At 41.1% G+C, this 12,742-nt stretch overlaps 1 protein-coding gene across 1 annotated transcript in view; it reads right to left on the reverse strand.

The window, feature by feature from the left end:
- Positions 1-12,742, reverse strand: part of Ptp69D (Protein tyrosine phosphatase 69D) — a gene marked incomplete in the record, with an annotated part of 49,501 nt that overhangs the window by 10,340 nt on the left and 26,419 nt on the right. Inside the window, 9 exon segments of the mRNA XM_074102722.1 lie at positions 824-981; positions 1,728-1,859; positions 2,950-3,065; positions 3,834-4,011; positions 4,514-4,663; positions 8,145-8,336; positions 10,061-10,209; positions 10,758-10,861; positions 12,091-12,302. Coding sequence (XP_073958823.1) covers positions 824-981; positions 1,728-1,859; positions 2,950-3,065; positions 3,834-4,011; positions 4,514-4,663; positions 8,145-8,336; positions 10,061-10,209; positions 10,758-10,861; positions 12,091-12,302 — 1,391 coding nt within the window.

The following is a 12,742-nucleotide window of genomic DNA, read 5'->3' on the forward strand; positions in this document are numbered from 1 at the left end:
AAAAAGTCACAGACGTAATACAACGTTTGCTATCAAAAATTCTTACTTTTATGCCGGTGACACGCATGTGTTAACAAAATTCGTACCTCCTAAAGGCTGGCATAGCGTAAGGGCTTAGCGGAACCTTGCCGGAGCCGAATGTGACGATCCACTAAGCTCTTACGCTATGCCCAGTAAGAACTAAGAAGTCACAAAAGTTGTGTCACTGGGGCCGAATGTGCTAAATGGCTGGTTCTATCGTCAATAATAATATCTGAGGATAAACAAATCCTAATTGTCTTTATAGTCGCCATTATTAACATCTGAGAATAAGTGTCATTATAAAATTCTCGGCGCTAATATCTGACGATAGGCAGCACCTAATGAGGGCTATCGCGTATGAATTCGCCGCTAGAGGCGCTAGTGTAGCGTGAGGTCTCCGAAATGTCAAATCTCATAGTTTTTGGGTGAGCTACGCGGGTTTATTTGTAATTAGAATAATTTTGTGAATATTTTGCAATATCTGAAATTATGGCAAATATGCGTTCCGGGGCAATGAATGTCTGTGTTTTGAGACAGTTTTGTCTTTCGGAAACCTTTGTCCTCCCTTTTTTCCGAACAAAAAAGGGAACAATGCAACACTGTGGCATGTTCGATATTTTATGGTACGGTTTTAAGGTGTATTAAATATGATTTTAATCTAAACTTTGTTTTCACGCCCGTAATAACAGACTTTGAAAGCCACACTTAAAAACCTCACGCAACAGTGCGCCATCTAGTGAGACAAAAAACGATAGCCCTCATTGCCTCAATGCAAGTGTCGGCACTGTTGTGTGGTACTGACTGGCAGTGCAGCGCCATGGCGGAGCCGGGGTGTGGCGCGACGGCCTGCCGCGCGGCGTCAGCCAGCTCGGCCAGCCCGCGCGTCACCTCGGGCACGTGGCCCGGCGCCGTCGGCCACCCGTGGTACTGGAGCTGCCGCACCGACGTCACGTCGCCGCTCTGGAAAAAATATAGACATTAATCCGTCGCAGCCGTGAATCTGCTGGAGTACTGTCACAACTCCTAACTTTTAGTGGATTTGTAATTTAAAGCAACAAACTACAATAAAAAATTGCTATCAACTTTTTAGTAATTCCTTCATTATCATCATCCCGGCCTATTCACGTCCCACGCGAGCCCAGTGCGGATTGGGAACTTCACACATACCATTGAATTACTTCACAGGTGTGTGCAGGTTTCCTTGCAATGTTTTCCTTACTAAACCCTTAACCAGTCACAAACATGACGCAATTGTCAAAGTCCTCAAACGGACCTCCCGATACTAATTCTCCGTAAATGTTGAAAACATTAACTATTATTATTGTTATTATTATTATTTTTGCTTATTGTATTGGTACGTATTATTCTTATTTTGTTTGTATATTTGTATATAGTAGGTGTATATTTATATTAGGATTCTTTTATAGATTTGTGTATTATATTATTTAAAGCAATGTATTGTAGCTTCCACTATTTTAATTTTTAAACTCACTTTTTTGTCTGTCCCTTATTGAATGCTCCTCTCATCCACTCAAAGGTTGACTGGTAGAGATCCCTTAAAGGGATAAGTTCGCCTTTGTACATATATTTCATTGTTTGTCATATGTGTTTGTTTACTTATTTTGTACAATAAAGAGTTTACGTACATACTAGCGCCACCTAGCCTGTTATAGAAACCCACATTCATTCACCAATCCATCCATTACCTTGTTGTTGGTGACGCGGAACTGCCGCCTCGTGTAGTAGGGGCAAGACTCGCTCTCCTCATACTGCACCGATATGTGTTCGTACTGCGCCGTGCCGTCATCCCAGTATCGCGGACATTTGCCCTCGCCCAGCTGAGACAAAAAATAGTAGATTGTACGACAAGAGCATAAAACGAGCCATTTTACCCGAGACGTTCATATAGCCGTCGGGTGGATACACGTCAAGGGGAAAATGGGTTTAATGCTCGAGTTTTACACTCTGCTTTTCACTTTGATGGCGAGGAAATGAAACAGCAACAGTGGAAACAATTCTTCACTTACTAGGTACCTTTTATTGTTCACGCATTACTATTATAATTATAAATTTTTAGTTTTATTGGTCTATTTTGATTGATTTTTATATTTATACAAATAAAAAATTATCAAAAAAAATATGTAGAAACTTCTTTGTTTATGGCTGTTTACACCTAATTGCCTTGGTCTTAGACAAAGATTTTACTTTATGCACTAGAGCATAAAAAGTCATTTTATGTCGCCCAGATCCTGCAAAAAACACGAACTTTAGGAGCATGAGAAGTGAAAAAAACTTTTAATCCTACTAATATTACAAATGAAGGGTCCACGGAAAGAACATGCCGTCACCTTTTTTTTTAAATTGAGATTTTAATCTCAAAATGTAAAGCTCACAAAGTACTGAGTATGACTTACCACTGAATTAAATAATCTGAAAACAATATAAAATGTATTTTTTTATCTTTTAAATAAATGGTAACCATAGTAATTGTTCGTGATGACTAACTTTCAAACCGCTATAACTCAAAAAGTTGCTTAGGTGACTAGACACGTTCTTTCCGTGGACCCTTCAAATGCAAAAGTATGTGTTTGTACTCCTTCTCGCTATAAAACGGGTGGACGGATTTGGATAAAATTTGGTATGCAAATACCTGGACATCTGGAATAACACATAAGAAAGAAAGAAATAATGATTTAGTTGCTTAGAATACGGCACGGCACTACTTTTTATCGGGATAAAATCTCAAAATGTCATCATCTGGAAATAATGAAATTATTTATTTCGCAGGAACATACACAGGTGTTACAAATATTACACATGTCAGAAGAAATATTACATAGGCAAATGCCATGTTTGTTCTGCCCCAATTTGACATGCAAAATCTTAACTTAATCGCAAATTAATTATGGCACCCTGAGTATAACGTACCTCGCTTAACATAACGATGGTAGACACGTTGTGTTCGGACACCATCCGCCAGAAGTCCATGATCGTGTTGGGGAGAGGGTCCTGCGTGATTATGTAGCCTTCCGAATTGTCGTATGCTGTGGACACGTTTAGAACAATAAGGTCCTGTTCCATCACTCACTTATTTCAAAGGGAATATTACGAAAAATTCTGCGCAGGGAGCGACCCTGGCACAAAGTGTGAACAAACCGCCATGATAACGTCAGTTCTCTTTATTGTTTGTTTGTAAATATATTATATTTACTGGTAACAGAATAACATGATATTTACATCAATAGTAACGAATTCCAGAAAGATAATAGGGATGTTGACACCATTAAAAAATAATTCGAAGACACGCCCTGAAAACCAGATTAATTTTCGATTAACTGCAAAATTAGATTTTTTGTTGCTTTAAAACAAATAAATAGTTAGTTGATTGAGCTGGCGAACAAGTTGCGTCATATGTTGCTATTCCCATTCAAACTCTATGGGAGAATTGTGTTTTGACAGCTCATAAAAAGTACGTCAGTTGATTGGTGGAGTCAACATCCCTATTGTTTTTTTTTCTTTACATGAAACTGACCGTGATTGACCTCTATCTCACCTGATGTTAAGTGCAGATGAGGCCAAAGGTGTATCTCACTGGTTCAGTAACAGCCTATTCACTCTAGCCTTGAAGAGCCCTAGATTGTATTTACCCGGAGAAACAGACGACGGGAGCGAATTCCATTCCTTAGCAGTTCGCATTATGAAAGATATGGCATCTTACGGTAATTTAGGAGCCGTTGCTTAGTAAGCGAAAGGAAAGGTGTGGACACGCAGACAGTGTCTGCGGGGTCACGGTGCAGTATAACCAGCGGTACCTTCGATGAAGGACGCGTTGATGTAGGTGCAATAGTGTGCGGGCGGCGCGGGCGTCAGTATGACGCGGTTGCGGTCGTACGGCAGACAGTCCTGACTGCGGTTGCGGGCGCGGGCCTCCTCCACCGCCGCCGCCGCGCACGACTTCACTGGCTCCGGCACCGGCGGGTTTAGGATTTTCTGGAATAATATTGTAAATGCGAATGTTTGTAAGTCTGTTTGTTTGTTTCCTTTTCCGGTCTAAACCGCTGAACCAATTTAGATTACATTCAGTATACAAATAGTTTCGAGTCCCGGGGAGGATTATATTTTTGTCAAGGGATAAAATGGTGTTGCGAGGGCGTAATTGCAGAATGTAGCGAAGGATTCTCAATGCCTGGCATAGCAGGGATTCTAAGTGCCAGCGTAATGGATTCAAGTGTTACGCCCAGTGAAAATAATTTGCTCCCGGTGCTCTACAATTTTCACACCGAGCATTAATAAAACTTAAAAAAATAATTCTCGATATTATTAAGACAATTAATAAAAATTGCGTAGTCTTCCTTATCAACTTCAAAAACTGGTTGCAATAAATTAGAGCCTTACAGAAAAGTTGCACTTTGCTCCCTCTCACCAGGGAGGAAAGTTACTTTTCTGAAGGAGAAATTGCATAGTTCCCGCGAGATATTGATAATCCACTGACCTCAAACTCGTGCTCCATGAGGCACTTGTCAGCGCCCTCTGGCGTGTTCCGCAGCCGGTCTATGCTCGCCTTGAGCCGCGACGCCGGTATCTCGGTGTCGCCGTAGTGAGCGTACTCTACTAGCGCCCGGTACACGAACACATATTGTTTCTGTACAACAAAAACACAGATTAACATCACTGTCGCACCTCGGAATATTTTAATTTCCGATTTATTAAATCATTAAAACATTTGTGTAGCTCCGATTTTAATCGACTGCAAATAAAATGGTTCCACAGCGCAGCCAGCGGTATCGGCAATTTTTGAAAAAATATTAGTTTTTCTCTTACAAATAGGTATACAATTTTACTCGCAACTGTGATGAAAAACATGGTTTGTCGCACGGGCGGTACTAGAATTACGAACATCGACTCATTAAAGCCCTCAGTCTTCGACTTCGACCTCGTTCGTAATTCCTTATTTACCGCCCTTAAGACACAATGTACTATAAATGACTCTATTTATCTCTGAGCGTTGTACTGTTCTCTCAAGACGTTATGCACTGACCAGCGACTGCACGAGGAAGTTCCTCTGTCGGCGGAGGTCGGCGACGGTCGCGAAGACGGCGGCGCGGCGCTCGGCGCGCAGCTGCTCCAGCAGACAGTCCAGCGCGACCAGCGTGCCGGTGCGGCCCACGCCCGCCGAGCAGTGCACCACCGCCGGCCGCCCCAGCAGGCCCGACCACGCCTCGTTCACGCGCTGACAACACAATATACGTTAACAGCGTTTATACCTGCTGAGCTGGCAACGTTGCATTTTTGTTAGTTTTTCTCGATTATTCCATAAAAATTTAATGAAAATGTAAAATGTTGTCTGATAGAACACTTCTAAATATATAAGTTAATGTGTCTACTCCAATAATTATTCGTTATAGACTTTTATTTTCTTTACAAACCGTTTATAAACATAAATTCGTTTTTAAAGAATATAACAGTCTATCACGAATAATTATTGGAGTAGAAACATTAACTTATACAATATTAAGAAGTGTTCTATCAGACTACATTTTTCCATCCATCCATCCCAGCCTATATACGTCCCACTGCTGGGCACAGGCCTCCTCTCAGAACAAGAGGGCTTGGGCCATAGTTCCACGCGGACAGCATTTCCATTTTTTTTGCGCGTAGCCCAGACTACATTTTTAATTTTCATTGATTTTATGGAATAATCGAGAAAAACTAACAAAAATGCAACGTTGCCAGCTCAGCAGTTATGTTACGCTCTTAAACACATCTGAGGGCTGGATACTCCGCATAAGTACAGTCAAGGGCAAAGATATCGACACGGCCAAAGTTGCAAAAATATGTATACGCGACTCTATGCACTTAACATTAAGGCCGTGTATACATATTTTTGCAACTTTGGCCGTGTCGATATCTTTGCCCTTGACTGTACCCGGCCTTAAAGATTGCATATCGGTCTTTGGAAAGAGACTCGACAAATTTCGGCTTCGTAGAGCGTTGTCACACACTACTTATGTGACGTTTGTCAGTCGTTGTACAGGTGCAATAGAGTACGGACACATTTAGATGAAAATATATACAGAGCGGCAAAAAATTTGGCCCTCACATGTATGCAGTTACAGGAAATTTTGTGCCGCTGAGTATATAATAGAGAGTTGTTGAAACCCCCCAAAACTTTAAATTGTACGATGGCGTCTTTGGAAAAAGAGGGAACTATCCTTTTGCTAGTAGTTGCAACGGCTCTCTACAGATATACGAAGTTTACATGTCATTAATTTGAATCTTTATCGCCGGGTACTATATTACAGTAGACGTAAAACAAGCTCGCATTATTAAAATTTTAACAAATTTTCTTCTATAGACGACATCGATTAAAAAAAATACAGAATGACTTCTAATTAGTGAACAGTTTGTTTTTTCTTCTTATTACCCTGTAACTCTAGTTATATTATTTTAAATTATTTCCATCCCTGCCAATATCCGTCCCACTGCTGGGCACAGGCCTCCTCTGAGAACAAGAGGGCTTGAGCCTTGATTATTAATTATTAATTCGTCCCTGTCTAGGCATGCTCCTGTGCTTCACTGCTCTACACTAAATGGCGGAAAAAGGGGAGGCCTGTGCCAGCAGTGGGATACTTTGACGGGCTAAGAAAATTAACCTACTTCTTGCGTAGAACTATCATAGACACAGCATACAAAGATTACATATCCAATGATAAATCTGATTTGCCTACAACTGTTTATTATAAATAAACTTTTGTTCACCACCTTTTGCACACCTTGAATTCAAGCACCAAGAAATTGGCGAGTCATATTTAGTGCGATTAATTTTATTAAACATTCCAGGATAACCTGAGTATGGACTGGGGTGTCTCCGGCGCGTCGTAGCCACATGAGGAAGTGGTACTGCCGCACGACGCGGGTATTCCTGTCCTTGTTTTCCCGCGGCGCGTCGGCGCGCTCGCACTCTCCGCGTCCTGCAATCTGGAAGTTAGGCTCGTATATGTCTGGTTCGCTTGGGCTACGCAGACACCCTCGATGGATCATCGGTAACTTAAATGACTACAGCGTCCTGCGTCACGCTTTTTAAGAAATATCTTCCTAATCACAAAGATCCTTTTCGCTGGTTATGAACATCCTAATAGTATTTTATGCAATTGTTACATATAGAGGGGTCTTGAAACCATAGTGCGGGTTAAGATTACCTGCGAAGTGAATATCGTTATAGCTGAACGAGTGTCTTTAAGGCCTAATTATGTAAAATTTCATACAATATTTTATATATCACGTACACATTATCGCCGAAAATATATATATATATATATAGAGGGACTTTCGGATTGCTCGTTTTAAAGATATTAGACCAAATAATTATGAGCAATGATGATAAATATTCATTTATTTACTAATTATTACGTGCCCTCACACAGTATAACATCATATGCGTAAGAAACATTGAAACTAAATATTTTGCGCGCACTGAAAAATTAAATTTTTATTGCCAGCTTTTTTTACTGACTGTAATTTTTATACGTTGTTGCCATCTAGGCCAAAGTACTTGTCAAGACGAATCAAACGAGCCCAAATCGATGTGGTTATATAGATTTTATTACAGAGTTCCTACGGCCACTTTCCAGCTCCATCATCAGATCAGGCTTCATAAATCATAATAATATACTGCATTGTCATTTGATTTACACACGTATGCAAATTTTAACTTAATCTGAAAACGCATATTTAGTCAAGTTTAGCTTCCAAAATTTATCCATACCTACTAATAACTAACGTACTAACAGGGCAAGATAAGTAAAAAGCTTGTAAGTAATAAAATAAATTATTATGTTAAGGAATAAAAATTTTTATATCGCAACAATTTTTTTCTTAATTTTACTACGACGAAAAATGTACAAAGATCAATATGTGTTTAATGTTTAGGCAACGCTCGCATCGTACGCACAAATAAACGGTTGTAGTGGCAGGCCACACGGGCCGCGGGAAGGAGATCGCGACCTTGACGAGTTGGGACAAATGTTGCGCGCTTAAGACACAATGTACTATAAATGACTCTATTTATCTCTGAGCGTTGTACTGTTATCGCGTCGAACGCTCTCAAGACGTTATGCACTGACCAGCGACTGCACGAGGAAGTTCCTCTGTCGGCGGAGGTCGGCGACGGTCGCGAAGACGGCGGCGCGGCGCTCGGCGCGCAGCTGCTCCAGCAGACAGTCCAGCGCGACCAGCGTGCCGGTGCGGCCCACGCCCGCCGAGCAGTGCACCACCGCCGGCCGCCCCAGCAGGCCCGACCACGCCTCGTTCACGCGCTGACAACACAATATACGTTAACAGCGTTTATACCTGCTGTTTAATCCATAAAAAAATAATGAAAATGAAAAATGTTGTACGATAGAACACTTCTTAATACGTATATAAGTTAATGTGTCTACTCCAATAATTATTCGTTATAGACTTTTATTTTCTTTACAAACCGTTTATAAACATAAATTCGTTTTTAAAGAATATAACAGTCTATCACGAATAATTATTGGAGTAGAAACATTAACTTATACAATATTAAGAAGTGTTCTATCAGACTACATTTTTCCAACCATCCATCCCAGCCTATATACGTCCCACTGCTGGGCACAGGCCTCCTCTCAGAACAAGAGGGCTTGGGCCATAGTTCCCACGCGGACAGCATTTTCCATTTTTTTTTGCGCGTAGCCCAGACTACATTTTTAATTTTCATTAATTTTTTATGGAATAATCGAGAAAAACTAACAAAAATGCAACGTTGCCAGCTCAGCAGGTATGTTACGCTCTTAAACACATCTGAGGGCTGGATACTCCGCATAAGTACAGTCAAGGGCAAAGATATCGACACGGCCAAAGTTGCAAAAATATGTATACGCGACTCTATGCACTTAACATTAAGGCCGTGTATACATATTTTTGCAACTTTAGCCGTGTCGATATCTTGGCCCTTGACTGTCCCCGGCCTTAAAGATTGCACATCGGTCTTTGGAAAGAGACTCGACAAATTTCGGCTTCGTAGAGCGTTGTCACACACTACTTATGTGACGTTTGTCAGTCGTTGTACAGGTGCAATAGAGTACGGACACATTTAGATGAAAATATATACAGAGCGGCAAAAAATTTGGCCCTCACATGTATGCAGTTACAAAAAAATTTGTATGCAGGGTGGGCCAAATTTTAAATTGTACGATGGCGTCTTTGGGAAAAAGAGGGAACTATCCTTTTGCTAGTAGTTGCAACAGCTCTCTACAGATATCCAAAGTTTACATGTCATTAATTTGACGTAAAACTAATCAAGTCCATGAAGGTGCAGTATTTATTTGATATAAAACGTCACCTAATAATAAATACGATGATTGATGGACGGTCAGCAGTGTTCGAAAATAGTCGTGAATAGCCAATTGTCTTTTTCCTAAGACCGATGTGCAATCTTTATCGCCGGGTACTATATTACAGTAGACGTAAAACAAGCTCTCATGCTTTAAAATTTCAACAAATTTTCTTCTATAGACTACATCGATTGAAAAAAATACAGAATGACTTGTAATTAGTGAACAGTTTGTTTTTCTTCTTATTACTTTGTAACTCTAGTTATATTATTTGAAATTATTTCCATCCCAGCCAATATCCGTCCCACTGCTGGGCACAGGCCTCCTCTAAGAACAAGAGGGCTTCAGCCTTGATTATTAATTATTAATTCGTCCCTGTCTAGGCATGCTCCTGTGCTTCACTGCTCTACACCAAATGGCGGAAAAAGGGGAGGCCTGTGCCCAGCAGTGGGATACTTTGACGGGCTAAGAAAATTAATTAATGTTTTATTTAACCTACTTACGTTGAACTATCATAGACACAGCATACAAAGATTACATATCCAATGATAAATCTGATTTGCCTACAACTGTTATATTATAAACTTTAACTTTTGTTCACCACCTAGTGGCGGACCTTGAATTCAAGCACCAAGAAATTGGCGAGTCTTATATTTAGTCGCGATAATTCCCACCGCACCTACCTTGATGAACCTGAGTATGGACTGGGGGTGTTCGGGCGCGGCGAAGTCCTTCCACATGAGGAAGTGGTACTGCCGCACGACGCGGGTATTGCTGTCCTTGTTTTCCCGCGGCGACGTCGGCGCGCTCGCACTCTCCGCGTCCTTGCAATCTGGAAGTTAGGCTCGTATATTTCTGTTTCGCTTGGGCTACGCAGAGGCCTCGTGATGGATCATATGGTAACTTAAATGACTACAGCGTCTTCTGCGTCAAGCTTTTTAAGAAATATCTTCCTAATCACAAAGATCCGGTTTCGCTGGTTTTATGAACATCCCCAGAGTACGATTATTGTATGCAATAGACGCGCCAGCCATTTATTTATTGGTCCAACTTGTATTATAAATGCGAAAGTTACTCCTTACTACTGCTGAACGAATTTGGATGTAATTTAGGGTGTAGCTGGACGTCTGGAATAACACATAGGCTACTTTTTATCCCGATATTCCGAAAAAATACGCATGAAATCTCGAAAATTTGAACTGGTATCATTAGAGACCACTTATGGACTAAAATTTTGACGAGCAATTTGACCATATAAATCTACGATGTAATTTTTAACCTAAAATCCCGGTATTTTAATTCAACTGCCCTATCTAATACTTTACGCGTGCTAAACGCGGGTAAACACTATTGTTTAATATAGTTATAGTCAACACGCACCTCCATTTCTCTTAGCGACGCCATTGTTCTCTACTATGGGTTGTCCTTCGGAATTCGTCGGTTGTTTAGTTATCTTTAACTCTCTTACGATGTAGTCCGAATATCTGAAACAAAAAGATGACATAAGACTAGAAATTATTTAGGCTTTTTTGGATTAACTTCGAAATAAATAACACGGTGGCAATGGGCAGGCCAATGGGCAGCACGGAGAACAGATGGTCGTTGGGGCCGAAAGGTTCTCGAGTGGAGACCGTGAATCGGCAAGCGCAGCGTAGGACGTCCGCCAACGAGATGGACGGATGACCTGGTTAAAGTCGCGGGTTCACGGTGGATGCGAGCTTCCAACCGAGGCAACTGGAGGTGTATGGGGGAGGCCTATGTCAACAGTGGACGTCCTATGGCTGATATGATGATGATGAAATAACACGGCAAAAAGAATTATGGGAATAAATGTTGCCACGGACGGACTGACAACCAGATGGACATGGCGAAACTATAATGGGTCCCCTCATAGGCCACCGGAATCTAGACAATACTAATGCATCGGATTTGGTTGTGAATTCCACTGACGGGATAAGTTCAAATCAAATAGTAATAAATAAATGTTTCGGCAGGTAACTAAAAACTAAAAGCGAGTAAGTACACGTCTGTCTACCCACAACTGGCCCATTAAAAACGTTTACTTTTTTGCGTATGTCAAGTCCCAACAAGGGACAAGTATAAATAAATTAAAAAATATCGCGGGGCACTTTAACCTAGACGACGCTAATTAACCTAGTCCCAAATTAAGCAAAGCTTGTGTTATGGATACTAGGCAACGGATAAACATACTTTAAATTGTTGGATACATAACTACACAAAACTTGAGAATGTTTTTTTATTTTTAACCCCCGACGCAAAAAGAGGGGTGTTATGTGTTATGCTGTGTTTCTGTCTGTTGCACCGTATCTCATTTGAATGCGGTTTCTTTTATTTGAAAGCAGGTTTTCTAGCGATGGTTCTTAGACATGTTTCATCAAAATTTGAGATATTGAACTTTTTAAATTATAGTTTGACTTCGCTTTCTTAACAATGACGACTTACACGGACTTTTTGAGAAAATACTATAACTGGTTATAATAATGAAGTGAAACAATTACTTTGCTCAAAGCTATGTTTATGAAAGAAATGTGTGTTCATGCAGTTCCTCCACCTCCACACTGTGTAAGATAAGCACACACAAATCCATCTATAACCACGACCACACTACACTGACGCAACCAGAGCTCATCTTCAGAGCAACACAACCGTCCACCATGCTACCAGATGTTAGTCACTGTATAGTGTCCCTCACCGTTTCTCAGCCACATGGTGCACCGTGATCCCCCCGAATGCGCGCGCGCCGCGCAGCTCGTCCGGCCAGTACTTGGAGCACTTGACCTTGCTGTACTCTTCAAGGTTGGTCAGCATCACGATCAGCTCGAGCCCGTGCTCCCAGATCATGCGCCAGAAGTCGTTCACGGTCGCCTCCGTGGGGCCCTGCGCGCAGATGAACTTCTTGTGCTCCTGCAATGTTAGTTTCAATGGTTATTGAAGACGCTAAGTAGCCATTCGACGGTTAAGAGTCAATAACATCTAACTATCATGCTAAAATATGGTAGATAGACGGTATTGGTTCTTAACCGTCGTATTCACCAGACCGTAGCGTACTAGAATCATTAATAGTTGAGACAGATGCAAAATAATATCGCAGACAAAGCACGGGTTAGTATCACTTCGTCTAAAAAGCAACCGGTCAAAGTAGCCATTTTAAGAAGCAACTGGTCTAAGTAGCAAGTTGTCTAAGAAGCAACTGGTCTAAAAAGTTCTCCGAATGTCTCCGTTCATCTATTTCCTGGTTCGTCAATTTGAATTCTATGACCTAAAGTCGACGGAGCTCCTATTCCGCGTGGCTGAGCCGCTTTGCACATTGACGCAATGCTAACCTAACCTATGTTTTTTTTATA

Source organism: Choristoneura fumiferana, chromosome 19 (assembly GCF_025370935.1).
Source record: "Choristoneura fumiferana chromosome 19, NRCan_CFum_1, whole genome shotgun sequence".
Classification (NCBI taxonomy): domain Eukaryota; kingdom Metazoa; phylum Arthropoda; class Insecta; order Lepidoptera; family Tortricidae; genus Choristoneura; species Choristoneura fumiferana.